Below are 25,065 nucleotides of genomic sequence, written 5' to 3'. Positions count from 1 at the left end.
TGAGGTGAGAAATACTATGACGAAAGTACTGTGTTTTTCTGGTTTTGATACTACGGAAACTTCTCAGTCATTTTCCATTCGATTGCAGACATTAACTTTTGTCAGCCTGGCAGCAGTAGCGAGGGGTGGAGATAGGCTGTTAAGATTCGACATAAATAATGCACATTAAACTTTGTCAGTCATATATATTTGTTTTCATTGAACTACAATAATTATTTCCAGATGGTGCAGGTTAGTTTTTCAAATTCAATTAAAACCTGCCTAAACCAGACTACAATAGTTTACGTATGATATGGGCAATACGACAAAAATCTTGCACACTTTTTCAGTCATACTTATGTGTTTTTGTTGAATCAAAAATACATAGTACAGATAGATGGTGTTGGTTAGTTTTTTTTAAATTCATTAAGCCCTGCCTACACCAAACTATAATCGATAAAAAATATTCTTCTATACTTATATAATGAATATTTTTTTGACTATTATCTACTATGGCTTAGATTAGGCAGGGTTTAATTGAATTTTTAGTGCAATAAAAACAGATACGTGTTTGACTTACAAAGTTTATTGTGAACACTCACAGTTACATCTCGAAAACCTTCCCCGTGACATCTCTTGGTTTAGCGTCCACACTTCCATGATATAGAAAAGGATTGGGGAAACAGTAAACTACACGCAGTTTTAAGGTGGCATCTTCTTTTGAAAAAGCACTACTTGCTATCTCAATTCTTATTTAGTGAGACCAATCCAATATAGTGGTAACAAATCGAGAGTTGATTGAACTAAAATGTTTATTGTCTGTGGTCGCTGTCGCCGACACTGCTTAGCCAGCTCTCACATCTAAACTCGCCTCGTCTGCCGTACAGCCATAAATCAAACCTTCAAGGAACATCGATCCGGTGTTGCATATGAAAGCCGCGCACATCTACCTAGCGACAGTTGCACGTAATCTCTTGAAACGTATAGATATTTGGATGAGGCAATCAGCAAGCTGGTATTGGAATAACCAATTCGTAGGTGTTTGTATGCGTTCTGGCGTCTTCGACTCGCAGCCCCAAATATTTACTAACTAAACAGTCGCATTCGACCAATCTGCAGAGCTCCATTTGCAACGTGTGTTTTGTGAATAACGATAATATCACATCAACTTATTCGACACGTTGCAGAATAGGCGAGTTTAGATGTCAGAGACTGCTTTCCATCCCTCCTACTTTTTCTTGGTTACTGTCTAAATTATCAGCCCTTACTTTAATGTTGTAAAATTATTCCACTTATGACATTTCGCAATTGTGTCTGATTTTTTTTCTTCTATTTTTGTAGTAATCAGCTATTAATACTAGTAATTCGACATACATAAACAAAGTCTTATCTCTATTTGGGACAAAAATTATAAACATCTGAAATTTTAAGAAATTATCATTATTATTAGGAATATGTTGGAGATTTGTTTTTAACACAACGATATGGCATAAGATAAATGAAAAGCAATGTTTTTCGGTAGTACTGAAACCGTACAAGATACATACGTAAGGTCATTACTAGGGATATAAGAAGCAAAAGACGACAGAATGTATTGGTATCTTACATCTAGTTGTCACTCACTAACATAGCAATAAATGTTTGATGGTATCTTTTATCTTGCTTTTTACAAGATGAAGGGGATGCAACATTAGAGATGTTTTAATATCCCAAGAAAGCAGTGGCGAAGGATGGAGGTAGGTTGTTAAAATCCGCCATAAATAATGTGCACTAAACTATGTCAGTCATACGTATTTGTTTTCATTAAAATAAGACTACAATTTACAGATGGTATTAGTTGGTTTTTAAAATTCAATTAAACCCTGTGACAACCAAACCATAATAGATAATAGTCAAAACACTTGTCTATTTATAAAATATCTTAAATTATACATAATTTTGGATATTTTATAGATATAATAATATTTTTTATCTATTATAGTTTGGTTTAGGCAGGGCTTAATGAATTTAAAAAAAGTGAACCAACAATATGTGTAATATGTATCCTTAATCCAACGAAAACAAATAAGTATGATTGAAAAAGTGTGCACAATTTTGTCTTATCGCCCAAAATATAACAAAACTATTATGGTTTGGTAAGCAGGGTTTAATTGATTTTTAAAAACTAACCATTACCATCTGTAAATTGTAGTCTTAGTTCAATAAAAACAAATACGTATGACTAACAAAGTTTAATGTGCACTATTTATGGCTGATCTTAACAGCCTACCTCCACCCTTCACTACTGCAAGAAAGCAAATGTGATTGGTATCATTGTGAATGTTAGCTATGCAAGAAAATTGGCAAGTGACTGCTGAAATAATTACCATGTACTAACCACATGTTCACATTATAGTAACGAAAAAAAAGACTAAGGGCTTGCGCAGACAGAGCGCGGTCAGGCGGTCTGCGTTCCGCGTTCGGAGTTCGGCGTTCTTTGTACTGTATGGACTTCATACTGTATGGGTACACAGCCGGCGGTCAGACCGCGCCGGTCAATTGGAACGCTAGAGTTCTGGAGTTCTATGCCCGGAATTACAAAGAACGTCGTACCTCCCGTCCAGTCCCGTCATAGGAATTTGAGCAGTCACACAACATAGAGCGAAACCACACAGGGGAGTGAGTACGCAACAGCGGTGCTTTCTCACTTCCACTCGCAGTCGGAATATAGCGGTCTCGCATTATGCAGCGCTTGTGTCAGTACAACGTTTGTAAACAAATGGAACGCTTATTCTGCCGTACTAAGCACAGAGGCCGTATCTGCATTTTAGGCAAGTGGGAGATCTGAGCTTTCATATTATTTTACTTTTCCTGCTAATACTGGGGAACTTTTTATTTATTTTATTTGCCTATAATAGTTAATTTTGGTTTAAGATTTGTTTACATACCTTGAAAATTTGATTTATGTTATTATTATTATTATTATTATGTATTGATATTAGCCATATATATGTCAGATACGGCTAATATGCCTTAGTAAATGATAGTTACAACCAAATCGCTTAGTATTTATCGAGTTTATTTCTCAAACTCCGTAGATACGGCTATTAAAACCCTTGATTTCTCCGTAACTATAGCAGTTACGGCTTGGATTTATTCACCGATCTTATACAAAAACTCTGCAGAATCCAAATATCTAAAAACATGAAAATACCTAAATACGTCAGTTACGGCCTCTGTGCTTAGTACGGCAGTATTGTTGACCGCCACCTTTCTGCTGTCCCTGAACGTTAGCGGTCAACGGTCGGTTGAACGCAGAACTCCGACCGCTCTCTGTCTGCGCAAGCCCTTAGATAGGAAATTAATAATGAATTATAATTTACCGGCATCTGTAAAGGTGTGAGATCAGGTTTGAGTTGCAGCACTCGGAAATGAACATTTTCTCCCGCCCGGTACAGAGGCTTGTCGGTTTGCACGATGACAATATTGGAGTCATGCTGAAGGCGTATTTCTCTTTCACTACTAATTTTATAATCTGGTAAAGTATCAAACCTAGAAACAGAAGTTTTACATACAGATTAAACTTTAATCTTAAATAAAATAGTTGTTATTATACCCCGCTTACACGTGCATGGATTTATTGTTGACAGTAAATATTATCGCGGCCATAACAAGAAAATGTATGAGTAAACATATTATATTATCCTGCAGAAGCTTGCATGTATGAATCAAAAAAGTTTGGAAACTACTGAATTTTCATGCGACAGTAGGGATTTTTTTAATCCGCGCCTGCGCAGTAGAACGATAGTGGCAAACCTGCTGGCAAAACAACGAACTATACTCATTTTGGGGTTAACCGATTTTCACTACCTGTCAAATAGTACCATAAAATGACAACATCGCATCTCGCTTACTCTTGAAGAATGAGATTGGAGAGACAGTCAGCACTCTTACGTGTAAACAGCATGTTATTGTCACGATAGTTTAAAATATGCACTATTGCTGCTATAAATACATGCACGTGTACAGGCGCTATTATGTTAATTGCCACAATTTAGTGTTAAATATGATAATAATATCTTTATCTATCAGTGGCAACGGGTGGAGGTAGGCTATTAAGATCCGCCATAAATAGTGCACATTAAACTTTTTCAGACATACATATTTGTTTTCATTGAAATAAGACTAGAATTTACAGATAGTGTTGGTTAGTTTTTAAAATTCAATCAAACCCTGAGAAACCAAGCCATAATAGATAATAGTCAAAAAATACATGTTTATCTATAAAATATCTAAAATTATGCAATTAAATCATACATAACTTTGAATATTTTATAAATAGAATAATATTTTTTATTTATTATAGTTTGGTTTAGTCAGGGCTTAATGAATTAAAAAAATTAACCAACAATATATGTAATATGTATTTTTAATCCAACGAAAACAAATAACTATGAATGAAAAAGTGTGCACAATTTTGTCGTATTGCCCAAATTAGACCAAAACTATTATGTTTTCGTTTAGGCATGGTTTAATTAATTTTTAAAAACTAACTAACACCATCTGTAAATTGTAGTCTTAGTTCAATAAAAACAAATACATATGACTAAAAAAGTTTAGTGTGCACTATTTATAGCGAATCTTAACAGCCTACCTCCACCCTTCGCCACTGTTATCTATAAAATATTTTTATAATAACCATTATCTTATCTTTACAACTGTGGGGCTGAGGATTATTAATACAAGTGACATAAAAGCTTCAAAAACATTTAGGGGCAGTTTTCACGTCATTTATATATTTATAAGAGAAAAAATATTCAACCTTGTCTGAAAATTATAAATTTTATTCCTAACATAGAATTACTTTCATGAACTCCCGCAGGTACATAAAATGTTGTTATTAGTTTCATAAAAACATATTTCATTTGAATATTTTCCCCTCAAACACACATCAATATTTTTTTCTTGGCTGTATCATTATAAAATCAAACCTCATTTATAAAATGTGGAAAACATTTATACTATAGGTATAATTTATGAAAAATATATATGAAAATGTCATAATAATAATAATAGGTACTGTCCGACAAGAAGATCTAGGCAATAACCGGAAGTTGCTAGAGTCGAAGTGCGATTAACTAAATTAGGAGGGGCTTGTTAGTTCACAGTTTTAACACGTTGACAAGATGATCTTGTTCGACAGTACATTATTAATATTTGAAGAATACTTTTTTCAGAAATTATACCTGTAATAAAGAAATAAGACATTTTTAAATGAATTGCCAAAATTTTTCAAAAACTAAAAATGAACCTTGGATTTATAATAGCACATTATTTAATGTTAAAGACAACTTGGTTACATGTACGATAGAATCCATTTAATCCTTCACTTCTCTATTGATGAAAGGTATTATATTAAAAGTACATTACCTTATTTTTAAATGTAATAATGCTTTCCGATGAAACGTCTTTGGTACAAGCATATCAAAACAACCTCCATTTCCTGAAAATGTAAAATAATTATTAACTAAAATAGGTACCCTTATTGTTTCACCCATTACCCACATGTAGGTAATATTTTTTTATAGTCATCTTCATCAAGGGCGCGACAACCCGGTGTGGGTCCTGGTCTCCTCCAACAGCTCCCTCCACCTGTCCCTATTTAGTGTAGCCGCTTTCTAATTCGGTACACCCAGAATACGGCAGTCACTGGCAGCTCCATCCAACCACCTTCTACGCCCTATTGGAATGCTGGACATCACTCTTTTTGCCGGTTAATTGTCATTCATATGGTGCACATGACCTAGCCATCGCAGTCTCCCAATCTTATATCAATTTTTTTATAGTACAAAATCATTATCATCACTCGGGGTCAATCCACTGATAGATGAAGGCCTCCCCTAGCTCCTTCCACTCTCTTTGGTCCCAAGTTATTTGCTGCCACATACATCCACCGAACATTATGAGTTCGTCTATACACTGTATGACGGCATTTGTTCAGCGGTTCTCCACTCACCCACAAAACACGTGTTAATATACGTATTATCTCATTCTCATGTGATGTATTTTATTTTGATAAGAGAAAAAATATTTTTAAATTTGTCTTGGATCTAATTAATGGTTTTAATAACTTGAATAACATGAATGCCTAGCAACCAATCCTTGTGAAAAAGATTTCTTCGTCTCAGAGCGGATAATAAATAGAATGTATCCCAAAATAATAAATAATTATTCCAATAATTGATTTAAGATGTTGTACTTTTCTATCTCAATCCATTTTCGTGACCAAGATTTTGCCATTCGTCATATTTAGGCACGATGCACACTGACCAATGGCAAACTTACAGTTGACGGAATTGTACATTGTCCATTGTTGAGTGTGCATATTGTATGAAAGTGCCGAACGGCGAAACCGAACTTGCAAAAAACAGTTCAAATGGAAAAGTATTAAACTTAAATCAATTAGTACCAGCGTTGCCTATTTAGCGTTTTTCTTGCCATATCTAGCATTTTTCGATAGGCATCTACCATGCAAAAAACGCATATGGCTTGTGGCGTTTTTACTATCATTTTTTGATCCCTCCAACAGCTTTAAATGGGCTGAAAATATGCTAGATATTTAGTTTATTAATTATTTTCATGCGCATCAAATTTCTGACAATCAGATACCTACTTAATGCAGGTAAATCGGTAGGTACCTATATTAGTAGGGTGAGAATAAAAACAACATAATTTAACAAGTTGAAACAATAGGAGCATTCACGGCCTTATAGAGAAATAGTATTATATAATTGAATGTGTGCTTAGGTATGTGACATCAGTTTGATGATTATCGGAATGAAGGAAAGGTATTGACTCCGTTCTTGGTAGAATAAGTCAATTTACTTGCAATTTTATTTTCAGAAAATCTAGCGTTTTTTCCTGCCAAATAGCTTGTTTGCGTACCCCGTCTGGCATGTTTTTGTCAAAGACAGTTGGCAACACTGATTATACCTTATATTCGAATAGTCAATGCCCAATAGTGTTATTATTTTTAAATAAATGTTCATTTTATTAAGTAATTATAATTCTATTCATAATTTAATTCCTAATAAGTAAATAAAAAAATTACAAGATATAAAGAACTTTTTATATACAACGTTTTTAAATTCTGTTGAACCATATAAACTTGACTTGACTAGCTTAAACGACCAAAAAAATTTGTACTTGACATGTCATATTGACTTCCATAGTAACGCACTTATATATTAATAATTTAGTAGGTAGTAATTTAGGACCCCAGACCCCTAGCAACCAATAATGGTGTCGAAATAATTTTTCATACAAAACAGAATTAACTGAAAATGAATTCAATTCTACTTAAAGATGGCTAAAAGTATTAAAAAAATGCATTGGCATCGTGTTCTGATAAATTCTAAAAGTTTCAAATGTCTAGCTAGTCGGGAAGTTAGTTAAAAATCGACTGCAAGATTTGTACCGGACAAATAAGAATACGAGCTAAGAAAAACGTTGTAATAATATTAATAAAAATAAAACAAAACAAATTACAATACATTTTATCTTGTGGGTCCACTACGACGGCTAACCATGTAGGTGTATACCAAAGTATTAGCACTTATTGTAACAATTACAATAAGTTGGTTGTAATTGTTGCAATAAGTGCTATATTTTAACAGCACCTCTCTTGCCTGTGATAATATTTAGAGCGAGATAGACAGTTTTGACTGTTTAGACGGCTTATTGTAACAATTATAATACCTCAATATAGATATGTGCCTAATAAACACTATCACTTTATCACTTTGGCGGTCGATAATCGCCTTGTGTATAGAATAGACCCGCAGGTTCTTATTAAATTATATACATTAAGTGAATACTATATATTTTAATTAATATATTAAATGTGTTTTCGCAACGCACTGATCTGAAAAAAATAGGAGTATAAACCAGTGATTCACTGATAAAAATATTTATATATTTGCTATAAATAGTGACCAATAAATCAAAATATTTATCTCCATTCCGTGGGATCTTGCAGAGCAATGATTTGTTAGTTTATTGTTTTTATTGAATTTCTCGATTAACAGACTTTGTTTTTTTCACATGGAATATTAATTTATGACCGTGAATATTTATTGCAATGGCTGGTGGAATGACCCCAGAGAAAATAAAACAATGGAGTACAGTTATCTCATTAATGCGTTTATTGTCTGACTTCTGCTTCGAAACCACACGTCATGTAGGTTAGAAATAAACACTTCGAAACAGGGTCTCTCAAACTGTGACGCCCTCCATACAGAGTTGGAAATTGAACCGGATCCGAACCCTAGAACCCCGTGAACCATTCAATTATATCACAACCAAACAAATATATTTTGAATATTGAGTTCTATTTTAATGAAAATTATTAATATTAGTGTAATATAACTACATTCCATTTCGACCATGTCCGATCCTAATAGGATCGTATGGGCCTCCACAGAGTAGAGGTTTGTATTAACAGATTTTTATTTTTTACGAGAAATGGATGTCAGCCACTTGCTCAACCTATTAGGTCCATAGACTCACACACAAATTGAAAAACAATATGTGTACTTGCCAGACCCAGGATTCGAACCTGGGACCCACGGCGTTATAGTCTAACGCTTAAGCCGCGCGTAATTTCATTAATTAAAATGATAGGAATAAATGCTGATGTGTCAAACTTTATTTTGGTTATAATAATTATTGCAATTAATGGACATATTATTATTATTCTAATTATATGAAAATAAAATACAATGGATAAACAAAACTAACATTGCAACAAATGACTTTTGGTTGATACACAAAAATGTCATTCACCAAAAATAATTGAGTAGCTTACTCGCCAAACCCGATCTTGCCGATTTTTCTTTAAAATTAGTTTTGAATGTACGTATATGCTATAACAACAGGTCTAGCAACCTGTCGAGATGTGAGTTTTAAATTCCGCCCTGTTTCGTCAAAAAATCAAAATGAATATTGACTTGAGTCGCCAAATCCACTCTAGGATAAAATAGCAGGTTACTAAATCCGCTCTACATAGCTGACCAGCCAGATGTCGCGATTCAAACCATGATCTTTAGTATACATTTAAATCGCTATACAAACATCACCACTACTAAGTAGCATCAACATCATCGTCAACAAACAACAGTTTTTCGTAATTTACTCGAAACTCAAATAAACCTCCAGAGCAGGTTTAGCGACTAAGTGACTCAATTGGATTGTGTACTTGTTGATTTTTGAAAATATCACCTCATATTATAAAGTAATAATATCGTCGCCCCAAAAGCAAAAGGGCACTTGTGCATAAATTGAGTTTTGGGAAAAACGCAATTTAAGTGTTTTGGAGTGAAAAAAAATCGTGGAGAGGTTATTACTTAATATTTTTAAATGAAATTTGGAACACATGTGACCTAATTACTCAAGATTGAAATGCAATTTTTATTTTTTTTATAATTTGTCAATTTTTGATTTTAAGAGGTTTTAAGTCACATGTTACCTTTTTCCTATATGCATTTATGAATAGCTTTATCTTCATCTTTTGATTTGCGAGCGTCCACTTTACGCTTATTGTGATCTTCCAAAATATTTATTTAGTCCCCTTTGTCCGCCGCCAACATGTTTTTAAATTTTTCAAAAATATCAAAAGTGCCCCTTTTCTGCAACGAAATTATTTTTTTTTGTACAAAGGCCCTTACTCACTTTTAAATAATTACACTTGTTACCTTTTACCTATATTATTTTTGTAAACATTGCACATAGTTCCTAAAATCGTGTACATGTTACCTTTTACCGATACATTAAATGAAGATCAGTTTACAAATACACAAGTAACCTTTATTTTCTTTGCTCAATTCTGAATTCATGGGTTTTGCTTCACAAATACCGTTTTGCCCATAATGTAGAGAAAAAAATTACGAAGAAAACTGCATTCATAACTCAAAACCGTCAAAATTGCACATGTGCCCTTTTGCTTTTGGGGCGACGATATATAAGTAATAGTAAGTAATTTAAAAAAATAAATATAATCTACTTCTTCATTCTAATAATTTCTTTTGAGAAAAAACTGACTCAAAAAAGGGGAACATGCATGAAAAAAAGTTTGAGAAACTCCGATTGTACCTAGATTATAGACATATTGTAGTATGCAAGTGATATATTATTATATTTACTACCTGATAGTCCTACATACAGCATATTGGTACATTTAAATTCATACCATGTACATAAATGCTTACTAAGGAATTTTATGGCAATTAAATGAGTAGTTTCATTTGTCAAAAGAAAACAATGTCTAATTAACATATTTTAAAAGTTGCTTGTCACTGTCAATATCAATTTATTTCATCATTTATAATTCCACGAACGTACAAAATTTTTGATAAGTGAAATCATGGCATTATAATTAATTATGGTACTAAAAAGTTGAATGCATCTATTCGAATGTAAGTATATTAAGTTTGGTCAATATTCATTTAAGTTTAAGTATGGCAAAAGTCAATGTGTCAGTACGGTTACGTTTTAGTATCTTTTAAAATTATTCAAAAGTTTCAAAAATATTTTTTTCTGCACCTCTTTTCTTTCGACCATGTCCGATCCTAATAGGATCATATGGGCCTCCACAGAGTAGAGGTTTGTATTAACAGATTTTTGTTTTTTACGAGAAATGGATGTCAGCCACTTGCTAAACCTATTAGGTCCATACCCTGACAGACACAAATTGAAAAACAATATGTGTACTTGCCAGACCCAGGATTCGAACCTGGGACTCACGGCGTTATAGTCTTAAACCGCGCGGCCACCGTGGGTGACCTCACCACCTCGTCACCAGTACCTCACCCCGGGTAAAATCTATCTTTATCTCAACCAATTAAATATTGTATGTGTAATTCTTGAATTCCATCAAAATGTTTGAAGGGAACACAGAATTAATGAGAACTGGCTTACCCTACTGAGAGTAGTATATAATGCCGGGTCTACACTGGCAACATGTCGCGCGACATGTTGCCAGTGTGGACCCGTCATAAGGCTACAGATCTCAAGTATATTAAAATATGGGACAAACTTAAACATGTGTTAAAGAATACGTCTGTATCATAATAATATACATTAAAGTTTTTCACGTAAATGTAATGCGCATAAAATTTTTGAGGGCAGTCGGTGAGCTTTGTTTTACTATGGCTTGATGGCCTGATTGCCGTTATAAACTAGCCTGCTTCAAAACCTTGCTGATAGTTTTTACATTTTTGTCTTATCAATCTGTTCTGTGTATGTTTGTTACTGTTTAGCTTCTAAAATCTAGAAAACAATGTTTAAATGAAATTACCTATATTATTTTTATTAAATTTAAATATTATAGTTTAAATTGCCAGTAAAATTAAAAACAATTGAAAGATGAGGATCTAGTGTACCAATTTGTCTATATTGGGCTCTATAGTTCTTATTGCATGATTGGGAAGTAGAGGTAAAACGTTTTACAGTGGCACCATGGGTACGGCAAATGCGGCTTGCAGTTGTAGTGGTGTTGTTTGCTTACATTGAAATAGGCATTGTCGCTAGCAATTCAATACACGCGCGAATCGCCTATGGTGCCACTGTAGTATGATTTACCTATATTTGTGGTGAGGAAATCCCATCTGGTGGAAGACACAATGGGAGAGCGCCCTACCTCAACTCTCACTTAGAAATACATTGTAGATCTAAACCGCATACACTGCGGACCCACCCAATGTGCATATAACATGCATGTGGTGATTAAATCTCTTTCTTTTATGCAAGTATAGAGATATCCAAACATATTGTTGAAACCTATGTCCTGTTTACCTTCCCTTAGGAGTTTATGCCATCCGCCAGGCTTATAACAACGTATTAGCATGGATTGAGGCATGCTCTAATGATGCTTGTCTAGTCATAACTGTTTTTGATTTTTTGTTGCCCATAGCCTGCCGCCATACGAGTGAGTGAATATTATAAACAATGAACATTGAAAAAAAAAACAAAAAATAGTAATGACATGAAGCTGAATAAATCCTGTTGTTGAATATTGAATGGCTCGTGGGTGATAAAAATGTAATAAACACAACACAATAAGGTGCCAAAAATTATTTCATAATATGATCTCATTCAACAATTTCAAATTTCTGTGTATCATATTATTATTTATAATCTGTCTTCTGACATTTTTATTTATTTCAAAAAGTGAGGAAGAGTTAATAGTCGCTTCTTGAAAAATAAAAGAATTTTTTTACCAGCGGGGAAACTCTTCCTGGAGCGCGCAATGTACTTCCGGGTATTTCTTGAATTCCTTTCATCATCAGAGTTTGTCAACAACTCCAATTGGGCAAATGCATTCCCTGAAGTGGCAGCTCCAAAGCGGGATATACAAACTCTATTTGAAGCCCCCGATATTAGCTGTGATGGTGTCACGAGCAGATAATTTGGCTCGTTCAATCTGTCCATCGTTAATACAATTTTATTATTACCTCTGAGCGAAAAACAAAAACTCTTGAAGCGTTTGGAAGACGCCAAATTGGCAATTTTTTTTGGACATAATGTTAGGTTAACAATGATTACGAGTCATCTATATTTGACGTCACTTTCTAGAAGAGGGTGATTGTAAAAAACATTATGTTAAAAGCCAGCAAAAATATAAACTCTTGATTCTGATAATAAAATATTCCCTATGAACATTATACTGAAATCAATCATTTTCAACAAATTTGTTTTATAATGAATGGGGGGGGGGTCAGAGTAAATAATTTTGTGATGATATGTATCGGGGGTTAATCAGGGAAAGGGGTGTCAAAAATTGTACTGAAAATTGTGTGATGCCATTTATGGATAACCCCTTAGTAATTTTCATACAAATACTCCGTTGACTTATTGATATATCAATCAGAAAAGATTATCATTAGAATTGGAAATCATGTAGGTACAGTTGCTTTTCCCTCAACCATTCTTAATGTCTCCATACCAGGCACATAATGTGGCAGAAAGAATGTACTCACAAGATCTAGACTAAAATGCACTAGAGCGATATCACATCCTTATGGATTGTCATCATAACTACAATCGTGAGTTACTGCTTCCAACACAAACTTCCAATGGCATTTAACGTTCGTTATGCCACAGTATATACTCGCCTTCATAACCTCTGTCGACATGTGACGGGTACCTAGTGGAGGGAATTTTAAGTTAGCATCGATGATGTCATGTCTAAAAAGATTTGTGATATCACATTATTGTTGACGAAATAATACTAAATCTATTTTTTGTTTTTTTAGAGTGGTTGATAAGCAGGACCGTATTTACCATAACGATAAAGGGGCTATAGCCTAAGGGCCCCAACTTAGTAGAGACTCAGAAAACTAAATTTAAACATGTATAAAAAAATCTTGAGCTTTCCCCGCACAAATGAATATGTAGGGTCGAAGACTTGACAAGAGTAGGTAGCTATGTTTGATGAACTACACTATTATGGAATGTGTACTATGCACACCATTGTATATCATAAGTCATTGTAGCTTAACCGGACACGGTGGTTTGGCCTCCAAGCTCTGTCAGCTTGGCTTAATAGAATCTCTGACTTGCTTATGTGGCGAATTGCAGGATACCGATCACATCCTCTGGGAGTGTCCCCATATGTCGGCTGAAAGGGAAAAGCTTTTCAAGTCGGTCCGACCCTCAGTTGGACCGGTCGGCCATTGCGACTTGGTATCTACGAGGGAAAATTTATCAGCATTTAAAAAGTTTGCGGCATTTTACGGCGAGTGAGAAGGTCTTTTCTCATCGAGAATTGACCGTAATACATTATATCGAAGTAGGGATCATGCACACTCTAGTGCAAGCCAACCAAGGTCTTGGTGAGTTGCTCCTGGAACACTTTCGGCACAAATTTGAAGAGCGTCTAACGTTCGTTACGCCACGGTATACGCCTGCATAATGGGTGTAGAGACGTGGCGGGTGAAGAGGAAGAAAGGAGAGAAAAGTAAGTCATTGTAATTATTGGAGTTCAGACGCATCATTTTGTAAAATTCGTTTTAATAAGTTGATTTTTTTGGGGTTGCTAATATGTATTAACCCAGGGCCTCTTAAAGCGTAAATACAGCCCTGTTGATTAAATCTGTTTACCCATTGTCATCGTCATAATTAACAGCTGGAGTCAATGCTGGACGAAGGCCTCCGCTAACTATTTTCACTCTTCAGCGGATTTTAGGATTTTTAGGATTTCAGGGAAGTTGAGTTTAACCCCCTTTGTATAGTTATAACTCGATGATTGGAGTTCTCCAGTGACTATCCAATCATAAACCGACATATTCACCATAATTTCCTGAGGTAGGTACATATTATCATTCTATAGATTTTATCAGCGCTCGAAATGGAAAATTTTACGAACCGGAGCGCTCAATATTTTATGAAAATGTTAACATAGTTATCTAATTGCTTGTGTATTTTATAAAAATAAGTGTGTTATGCCGTGTCCACATTGACAACAAGTTGCTGACAACTTCATTAAATTTCGATTAAAATAATTTTTGGTCAAAGAAATTTTGATAATTATCGTGAAATTTAATGAGGTTACCAATGTGGACAAACTTTTTTAAGATAATATAGATATTTTAAATGATATATTTTATATGATAGATATTTTGAATAACAAAGATTTTTACGTTAAATGGCAAATCTAGCTCACTGTCAAATTAATATGTCCACGAGACGGAGCGATAATTTTGGTGATTTTACGAACCGGAACGGCGCTCCGGTGCGTTCAGGTCCATTTCGAGCCCTGGATTTTATATAATTGCTATTAATAGGTTAGCATTATATCATTTCGACTATAGCAGGGAGGGACTTCAAAGTAGGTCGGTGCCTATTATAATATTTTTGGCCACTAAGTACCTACGTGTGTACCTAATTTATTTTTTTTCTGCAAAATGGATTAATTAAATAAATATTGAAAAATTAGAAACCAACGTTTTACTTTGTTAAAACAATTAAATTACTTTATAGAGTTTGTATTCACATTTAGTAGGTACATAATAAAATTTGAATTGCCGCCAATCGGCGAGTTATTTACGTAGCAATCATTTTTTTAAGATAATCTAATTTAATGAAATATATTAGGCAAGAAATAAAATATGTCTCACTTTTCCACGTCCTGCAATCGTGTTGGATCAGCACATAACACGATAAAAACTAACACTGTTATAAAATACACTATGTTTGACATCTTATAATAAAGTTTACACTAATTATTCCGATCGCTAATTTAAACTTATTTGTATAATCATAGTTTCGTGTGACATCCACGGCTACTGTTTGAATTGTAAATAATGCTTATCTAAGTAATGTAAAACGAATTGAATACGTTTCAATGTTATTGAGCTTGACATCGCTCGATGCTTTTGCTGACCTCTTGTGTTTATGATAAATGTATAAACATAAATACAGGCACGCAGTTCCCAGTACCGCTTACATACCGCTACAAAATATCTGTTATTGTAAGTACGTACAAACTATTATGTTGTATTACATAGGAATGCTGGCGCTCGTTAATAAAATCTTCATTATTAAATTGAGTTTTTATTTAATGACAACGTTACAGATTTTTTTTCTTAGGTAAGTAGTCATATTATGAGCCAAAATAACAACAAAAAATTAACCTATCCAGATATTCGCGAGTAGCTACTTGTATTTTTAAATATTAATTACATTGGCGCCAATTTTCTTACCTGTCACAGGGATGTGAGCTACAAAAATAAAATTCAATTCGAACTGCAGTTGTTTTATTAAAAAGAATAATATTATGTAATGTGATTAAAATCATGTCAAATTGACAGGTACGTCATTACAAATTTTACCATTACGATTTTTTTAAATTCAATCATAAAGTGAAATTATATAAATTTTAAAAAATGTACCTAGGTAGGTAAGATAAATGTACCAGTAGTTGACCATGTACCAATAGTTGACCTTTTTTCAATAAAATGCCCAAAATAAGAAACGTAGACTCGGGATTGCTCTAAATTGTAAAGTTGAGACAAGTAAAGCCATCTGTGGTCGGATTGAGGAACTAACACATCACCGTATATCATAGGAGCGTCATAGCAGCTATTTGAAAACAACACATCACGCCGTAAGCATTTTCTTTTTAATTTCTTAAGTAAATTGTTAAGGATATCAGTGGATCTAAGCATATGGCAATTTAATGTTTTTGACTTCATAATATCAAGTTAATGCATTACGGGCAGTCATAATATTGAAGTATCGATATCATTTGTAATTTTTAAGTTATATTTACAAGGAAGCAAGTTTGTGGGGGATCAACTACTCAAACTTTTTTAAATACTTTTTCAGTAGTTGAACAGGGTGGTTAAACAAGGTTAAAAAGAGTTAAATGGATAAAATATTGTAATTAACTATATAATCAAATTTACAACATACCTACCTGTATTTTGTCTCTAATAGGTTTGTATAAACAAGTAATTTTATACACAATATGTCAAAAACAAACCCATGCTATATTTTTATTTCATAAAATATTTTCAAAATACACATGTGTAAATAGGTAGGTAATATAATAATTTTTTTTTTGTTTGTAATTAACTGTAATTATTTGTGTTTTTTATTTAACCGTTTTATCTAAACAATAATGCTATGTTATTTTATATAAAACAATATGTAAAAACAAGACCATATTTCTTATTCCAATATTTAACCATTTGCTATTAACTGATTTGTGTATAATTTTTCGTAATATTATTGTGTTTTTTGTGTTATTAAAAATAAAATACTTACATCCATTTGCATTATATTTTCTTACCCTGAATCCTAATAAAGTTTTTATTGCGGGAACTTTTTATAATGAAAATACGTTTATCATAAATTGGTTGTAAGCTTGTGTTGATAAAAAAAAATACTCAGTGGGGCGTTTTTATGTCCAAGTATGGCCCATTTGCAGCAAAGTGTACTAATTTCAGAGAAGTAGAACTTTCTCTCACAAAACGAGTACACACTGACATTTTTGTGTGCTACCTCTGGGGGAGGAGTCCAATCTCTTTGATATAATATTAAAACTGGATAGAGTATTCCCTTATTATTTGGTACCAATTTTAAATTTAGATAATGGCAGTATCAAAGTATGTTATTTTTGTCAATTGTCAAAATTGTTTTCAAAACAGGTCCAGAGAATCCAACCGACTTTTCAAAATTTATTTTTTATCAACCAGGATTTTTTATAAAACATGGTTTTTTTTATAACACCGCAATATCAACCGATGCCTATGAGTTTTGTTTATTGATATTGACAAAATGTTGACCCTGCGAGGAATATTTCCTGCTCCGCGTAAGTGTTGAACGAAATGTTTTACTAAATTATGCATTCATGTAAAAATGTTCATTGATCCCCCAGATATTTTTACAATTGTAGTTTAAATTATTCAGCCAATCCTTGAATCGTGTACATTTACTGCACTGCACACAATATAAAAGTCATGTACGTAACCAAATTGACTAGTCGACTATTCCCAGAAAACAAAACGTAGATTCATTAAAACAGCTGAAATTTTTATGTACTATTAACATAATATTTTGTATTTTCATTCATATGTGTTAGTTAATTATAACTATCTTTGTTTCTTGGAGATTAAATATAGATTGGTAGTTAGTCATAATTAATATTGTTTTAGGTTATAGTGAAATATAAATGACAATATTAAAAAGAAAGCCTTTAACTGTTAAAATGGGCATAGTTACCGTAATCTAATCCATATCGTTTTTTCGGTTGTGGTCTTTTGAGATCAATAACCAAAACAAAATCTAACACAACTTATTGTAACCCAAAATAAGTATGTTGTGTAAGCCGGCTCGCACATCTAAACTCGTCCGTCTGCAACATGTCGAATACGTCAATGTGAGGTTCCAACTGGAGCTCCGCGTATTGGTAGAATCTGATATTTAAGTTTGAAAAAAACATTTACTATTGCAAGCAACAAGTTGCATGCGATTCACGCTGCGAGTCGAAGTCGCCATTGATGTTGCCTGCGCAAACTGCTATGAGTCAGTAATTTCTATACATACATCAAGCTCGCAGGTCACTAGTCAGAGTATATTTTTACGTTTCGAGAGGTTATGCGCAACTGTATGAAACAACAATATGAAACATCGGTGCAACGTTCCTAAAAAGTGTGATTTATGGTTGTGAGCATGGCCCCCACATCCTGAAATGGGCCCCCAGGCTAGAATCTTTGGCGGGCCCCCCTACCTATCGCTTAAGTTAAAGGCAGTGTGACTATCTACATTTGTACATTCCAAATAGTGTTCGAGGTAAAAATTAGGGTATTATTGAATTCAAAAATTGCATCGCACAACCACATAATTAAAAATTTTAATTATGGCATAAGTGAAATTTTTTTGTGCTGTGTGTTTTCTCACTTGGCTGGTCAATTTGCTAGGTCGGGCCCCTCTTAAGGCAGGGCCCCCAGGCTAGAGCCCTGTCAGCCCCCCCCCCCTTGTGGGGGGCCATGGTTGTGAGCAGACGGTGTCGAGCTTAGATGTGCGAGCCGGCTTAGGTTATGATTTGATTTTTTGTCTCAAAACATTTTAACCACAAGAACGATATGGAGTACTATATAATAACCCAAAAAGGTTTTGTAGTGTATTCTCAATAAATTAAAATGTCTTTGAAATGAGTGTTTTTTTTTACTTCTGAAGAATCACACTGAAATTTGACTTTATCAATAATATTTCTGTCACTTATTTTAGAGAAAGAACCAAAGAAAAACTTCATTAAAGAAAATGTAAAACAATTAAGACTTCTCCAATGCAACCGTCAAAACAACGAAAACAAACGCCAAGTCGGTAACCGGGGAGAACCACACCATGTTAACTTTCCGACGACCGGTGCCAATCTACCCTCGAACAAATGCCACAAATCGAATCCTCAACTTAACAAGATGTCATCCTATAATCTTAATCCAATGCCATACAGCGGCCAGTATGTACATCAAAAAAATATACCTAAAATAAGAAAGGCCAATATGGTCGAGTTTCTAAAAAAAAAACAACTCCGAGAAAATCATTCTCGCCATCCAACTGCTAATAATATTGACAACGATTGGCAAAAGCATTCAAACACGTGTACCACTGATCACATTTCACAATCAAAAGATGCAAGTAGTCAATATATAGATCCAGACACTACCCATTTTCTATCGGACGGTGCCAGACTGAGAGTTATTTACCCATCTAAAAAAATCGTTGATGAAATTCGTAGGAATCAAGCCTCGGGTACTGACAATTGTGAAGACGTTCAGACGTCCGTTGAATATTTTGAAAAACCAAAAGAAATACAGACTCCCACAAGAGTTGTGTCTAGTCGTTATATGTCGCAGAATAATCTCACTGAGATAGATAAAATTAATAAGCTGAGTATTTCATCGCCCAAGAAGACGGATGCCTCTCATCAGGCACGTGAAGAGAAACCAAATCCTCTTATGGCTCCTCCCAGTAAGTGTGTTAACTATCTGTAATCATTTTTGTTTTTTTTTTCATTTTGATGCTCCTTGCATCAGTTTTTTCAAAACTCTTGACAGCAGAGCAAGTCAAGATTCTTTTTATTTTATAAAACTCTTTCTTTAAGCACTAAAATGCATGGTTACTACATCAGTCCCGTGCAGCATCGCTTCGGACAAGGTAGTATGGCAGTAAAATCTTTTTATTCTGAAATGTTTATAGCGTCATGGAAGGCAGCCGTGCACAAACCGCGGCTACATATACATGCCGGGTGGAGCTGGGGTAACTCAAAGTCCTCTCCAACTCCTGCCAAAGAGTGTTAGGGATAGTCAAAGATAATTTCTCGTATTTGAAAATAAACAATTCAAGTCTTGAAAGAAATGATGTTCGAAATTTTACGATAGTTTATATAAATAAAAAAGTTTTAACTGTTTTCCATTTCAGCATACCGAAAAGGCGTAGTCCCTAAATACATTCAGGAAAGAAAGGAGCAATTGCGTGAGGCTGCCTCGGTTGAAGTTGATGATAACTGTCCGCCTGGACACATGTCCCTTCCAGAGAATGAGAGAATCGAAACGTTAGAGATATTGAAGAATAGTAAGTCAGAGCAAATTAATTTACATTATGGAAAGATGTTTTTTTAAATTAACAACTGGGCCAAAATGTGATTTTTCGATTGTACCGCATATATTATGCATTTTTACTCAAAAAATTTCCAAAAAAAGGATGAACTATAGTTTTCTTTGTCCAAGACCGCTTCGCTCCTTAAGTGGAACAATCCAGTTCACACCCTCCAGTTTAGGTCATCTAAGGTCATTAAATCCAACTCGACACTATCCCTCCATCTTGTACGAGGTTTCCCGAATGTCAGTTTCTATGTTATGTATTACTCGTTCATGGTCACTCTACATGGACCATCCATCTAAGGTGGCCCAATTCGATAGACTACAATATGCGAGCCCCCGTACAAAGCGTACAACTTGTAGTTGTATTTTCGTCTTCACCCCAACTGTGTGTCCTTGATGGATCCGGAGATACCATGCAGACCCTTTCGCTCGAATGCGCCCAACACTCTTTCCATGCTATTAGTCATGCACCAGCTAGCTATACATGACATTTGGTCTTATTAGTGTTTTGAGCAAGTGCTCTTGTTACCTACCCCAATTCTTCTTTAGGTACTGTTCGGTTATCAGGAATACATCGGAAAACACATTTTGAAAATACCCGATATACTGGATTATTTGTTAGTTTGGGTTAGTTTAGGCTAAGTTAGGTTTGGTTAGGTTAACCTAACAAATAATCCAGTTTATCGGCTATTTTCAAAATGTGTTTTCCGCTGTATTCCTGATAACCGAACAGTACCCTTCTTTCGACCCAATATCGACTCAGTTTGAAACAATTGGTTTAACATTAATTCCTAAACGTCATCAAGATCTCTCCAAATTTTAGTTTTAACGTGAGTTTCGAGAAAGCATTTTTGATGTACTTAATGCATAATATGGTCTATTCATTAATACATTGTGTGTTTGGCTTTAGAGCATGTGTGTCTTTTATGCAACTTCATCACCTCCTTTTCCATCTACTGGACACTGGTTACATGAATAATTAACATCTTACCCTTCGTGAGGTCTTATTCTTCTTATTGTGCCATCCCCTAGTGGAGGTCGGCTAGCACCAAGGTGATCTTAGGTTTGTCATCTGCTACTCGGAACAGTTCAGTGGAGCTGCACTCGTACCAGTCACGGAGGTTCTTAAGCCACGAAATGCGGCGTCGTCCGCTGCTACACTTACCATTGATTTTTCCTTGAATGGCAAGTGGGGTAATGCTGTACTTTTGTCCTCTCATAATGTAGCCGAGGTACTGTAGTTTCCTGGTTTTGATACTACGCAGAACTTCTCGGTCCTTTCCCATTCGATTGAGAACTTCAACCCGGTCAGTCCAAGGAATTTTGCGGATGCGTCTGTACAGCCACATCTCGAAAGCTTCAACTCTCCGTGACATCTCTTGGTTTAGCGACCATATTTCTATACCATAGAAAAAAATTGAGAGAACATAACAACGTACGCAATCTCAGACTTAGGTTAAGGTCTCGATTGCTAAGGAGGCGTCTCATTTTGAGAAAGGCACTACTTGCGATATCAATTCTAGTTTTTATTTCCTGATACTGGTCCTGGTTGTGAGGTCTAAGGAGGATAAACTGAAACTGTCATGTACTAATTCTGAATAATTATATTTACTTGTCTTTTCAGAATTCGCGGAACTCGTGAACGAACTAAATAAGATGCCGGTCAGGACGGACACCCTAAGGATGAGAAATCGCAAAATGCAGCTGGACAAAGAATTGGAGAAACTGGAAGAAGGAATTAAAGTATTCTCCAGACCGAAAGTTCACATAAAGCTATAATGTCATTATTTAATTAGCCATAATAGTTATTAATTATATTGAAATAATTTTGTGTGCCTTCAACGATGAATCCGTGCCATAGCCCGTTAACCCCAATTCAAAAATTGCATGGCTCGAGTAAAGTGTGAGAATTTCTTACATCTAGCAAACATATCTTGACAGTTTTCATTAAATGCGTATCACCCTAAATTTTAAAATTTTAGTACCGCCAACAAAAATTTTAATTATTAATTAATACAATTAAGGCGAAGTCTTCACTGAGCCTTTTTTAAAGAGGCACCTAGCGGAAAAATACGAAGCTTGCAATTTGAGACATTTTTTTGATAATTTACAATTTCAACTGTATTAATGAATAAATATGTATCTGAAAACATTAAAAATAAAAATATTTTTTATTTTAAGTCAAAGACAAACTTACAATTGTAAAAAGTGTAATAAAATGTGAATTTGTTCTATCGGTCCGCACCCTATTATTACATATATTTTAATGTCATATTTATGATTAAAATTTAGTTTATTAAGTTTTCTAAGCATCACCTAAGCGATTTTTGACAATTTCATAGTTTTAATATTTTTTATATCTATTTTAAAAAACATCGATTTTTATAAAAAATATAAATGTGTATAACTTGAAATCATTTTTATTTATATTAATATAAATATTTTATTTATATAATTGATTTGATATAAATAAAAAGGATTTCAAGTTATACACATTTATATTTTTTATAAAAATCGATGTTTTTTAAAATAGATATAAAAAATATTAAAACTATGAATTAGTCAAAAATCGCTTAGGTGATGCTTAGAAAACTTAATAAACTAAATTTTAATAATAAATATGACCATAAAATATATGTAATAATAGGGTGCGGTCCGATAGAACAAATTCACATTTTATTACATTTTTTACAATTGTAAGTTTGTCTTTGACTTAAAATAAAAAATATTTTTATTTTTAATGTTTTCAGATACATATTTATTCATTAATACAGTTGAAATTGTAAATTATCAAGAAAATGTCTCAAATTGCAAGCTTCGTATTTTTCCGCTAGGTGCCTCTTTAAAAAAGGCTCAGTGAAGACTTCGCCTTAAGGTGGTAATTGATAAAAATTTTATGTGATACTTGCGGTTGTTTGAATTTCTTCATATTTGGTTGAATTTTACTTAATTGTAAACGTAAATTTGGCTTCTTTAAATATCTGTCTGATGAGAAATCCCTTTCTTCAGCTAATGCCAAAATGTCTGAAGAAAGTTGATTCCTGATCCAATTTTATTCCTGTATCCCCGGATAAAACAGTATATATTTCATGTTTTTAATTTCTATACATTATATTAAATTTAAACTTTGTTCATAAACAATTCAAAATGCATTATAAACTCACCAAAGTTTGATAGTTTTGTCAGGAAAAAATAAATAGTGAGAGGCGTACACTAGGCGTAATGTAAGGATAGTCATAGCAACCATTGATAATCTCGTCAGCCTACGTCTTGGGCATGGGAGGAAATTATATATTTGTACAATGATGGCTAATTGGTTTCACCTTAAGGCGAAGTCTTTACCTGCCAGAGGCACCTAGCGGAAAAATACAAAGTTTTGCAATTTGAAACATTTTTTTAATTATCTACAATTTAAACTGTATTAATTAATAAATATGTATCTAAAAACATTAAAAAGAGAAATATTTTTGATTTAAAGTCAAAGATAAACTTACAATTAAAAAAAAATATTAAATAATGTGAATTTGATAAAGGATCCCATGATCATAAAATAATATGTAATAATAAGATGGGATCCTTATACAAATTCACATTTTATAACATTTTTTTTTAATTGTTAGTTTATCTTTGACTTAAAATAAAAAATATTTTTCTTTTTTATGTTTTCAGTTACATATTTATTAATTAATACAGTTTAAATTATCAAAAAAATGTCTCAAATTGCAAGCTTCGTATTTTTCCGCTGGGTCCCTCTGGTAGGTAAACACTTCGCGTTAACAGGTTAAAAATGACTCATAGGAATCCTCTGCAAGCTTATTCATCAAAATTTCACGAAAATTTCGTTTTTTTTTTTATTTTATATTATATTACATCACATCAATATTATCCACGTACCGATTCAATTTTTGCTGCATGTTTCATTTTTTCTTATTTATTTTGATGGTTTTGTTATAGGCATTCGTATCTCATTTTTCTTACACATTTCTTGCGAGTACATTTCATACGCAACTCTGGGTAAACGATTAATTATTTATATTGAATTTGGATCTACCGCACTCCTATGGTAAAGATGTCTTTCATTATTATTAAAATTCCAATGTGACTGAATTGAAACTGTAAAAAATGGATGAATATCTTGTAAGGTTTTTTTTAGATAAATTGTTTGAATTGTTCTATTTATGTAGATTGTTTTAATAAACTTAATTTTTTTTTAATTGGTCTCTAGATTCATGGCTAGCTCTTGCTCGTAGTTTCTTGAAACGCAGCTAATTTCATGGGAGACCTCAGTCCTATGTTAATAATAAATTTTCACAAAATGATCTCGCGTGACATTGTATCATATAATGTGCGCACTAACTTTATTCCTTTACGTCACATCACTTTGTTAAAAATATGTATCATACCTGACTTACCTCTGCGGACCTCTACAAATAACTTTTTCTTCTACAGTAAAACCCCATTAATACGAATTAATTCATCGTAAATCGAAATATTTGCCAAAATTCATTAAATCTATTTATATTGCTAGTGATTTTCACTAATTCGATGAATGAACCATGGTAGTCTGAAAGCAATTGTATCGGAAACAGAAACAATATTATGACATTGCAACAAGAGTTTTATTGTTGTTTTGCCATACATTTATATTTCATAATTCGATTTTTGTTTCCGTTGATTTCAAATTAACAGAGTTTTACTGTAGATACATCTTATGTTTTAATACTATCTGATTATTTTCATTCTAATTGTTGAATGTATTGTTCGATGTAGACGATTATTATGTTAAAATAATATGTACAAACATAAAGATGCCTCGTAAAAAATCTTTGATTGAATTTATAGCTGTAATGTTACTATAACTACTGTACCTATTTTATTTGAAAGTTATATAAATACAGTGACTTATTATAGATTAGTATAATGAATATTCATGTAAATGAAA

General features: G+C 33.5%; 3 protein-coding genes across 3 annotated transcripts in view; 2 read left to right on the top strand and 1 right to left on the bottom strand.

Annotated features, from left to right (window-relative positions):
• The window catches only part of LOC147074239 (murinoglobulin-2-like), a 50,135-nt gene extending 34,776 nt beyond the window's left edge, over nt 1-15,359 (bottom strand). Inside the window, exons 1-4 of the mRNA XM_085943833.1 lie at nt 15,132-15,359; nt 12,234-12,436; nt 5,389-5,461; nt 3,342-3,510 (exon numbers count right to left, since the gene is read on the bottom strand). Of these exons, the coding sequence (XP_085799959.1) occupies nt 3,342-3,510; nt 5,389-5,461; nt 12,234-12,436; nt 15,132-15,214 (528 nt within the window). The 5' untranslated portion in view covers nt 15,215-15,359. The remainder of the gene's footprint in view (nt 1-3,341; nt 3,511-5,388; nt 5,462-12,233; nt 12,437-15,131) is intronic.
• Nucleotides 1-25,065, top strand: part of LOC147074236 (uncharacterized) — a 626,724-nt gene that overhangs the window by 515,583 nt on the left and 86,076 nt on the right. The gene's annotated exons all lie outside the window — the stretch shown is intronic.
• LOC147074238 (uncharacterized) lies at nt 17,140-22,208 on the top strand. The gene is made up of 4 exons (XM_085943832.1): nt 17,140-17,329; nt 18,748-19,491; nt 19,942-20,094; nt 21,748-22,208. Exons 1-4 carry the CDS (start codon nt 17,296-17,298, stop codon nt 21,900-21,902), a joined length of 1,086 nt encoding a protein of 361 aa, XP_085799958.1. The 5' UTR covers nt 17,140-17,295; the 3' UTR covers nt 21,903-22,208.

Source organism: Rhyacophila brunnea, unplaced genomic scaffold (genome assembly GCF_057557595.1).
Source record: "Rhyacophila brunnea isolate RB1 unplaced genomic scaffold, BYU_Rbru_1.0 scaffold_16, whole genome shotgun sequence".
NCBI classification, from domain to species: domain Eukaryota; kingdom Metazoa; phylum Arthropoda; class Insecta; order Trichoptera; family Rhyacophilidae; genus Rhyacophila; species Rhyacophila brunnea.
The sequence above is the reverse complement of the archived record's forward strand: the minus strand, read 5'-3'. Positions and strand labels throughout refer to the sequence as shown.

Bases quoted from the DNA above. Each gene is read 5' to 3' on its own strand.
- LOC147074238 (XM_085943832.1), top strand. From the start codon at position 17,296: ATGTTGACCCTGCGAGGAATATTTCCTGCTCCGC. The intron at 19,492-19,941 runs GTAAGTGTGTTA...TTTCCATTTCAG, and splicing joins TCCTCTTATGGCTCCTCCCA to CATACCGAAAAGGCGTAGTC. The intron at 20,095-21,747 runs GTAAGTCAGAGC...TTGTCTTTTCAG, and splicing joins GTTAGAGATATTGAAGAATA to AATTCGCGGAACTCGTGAAC.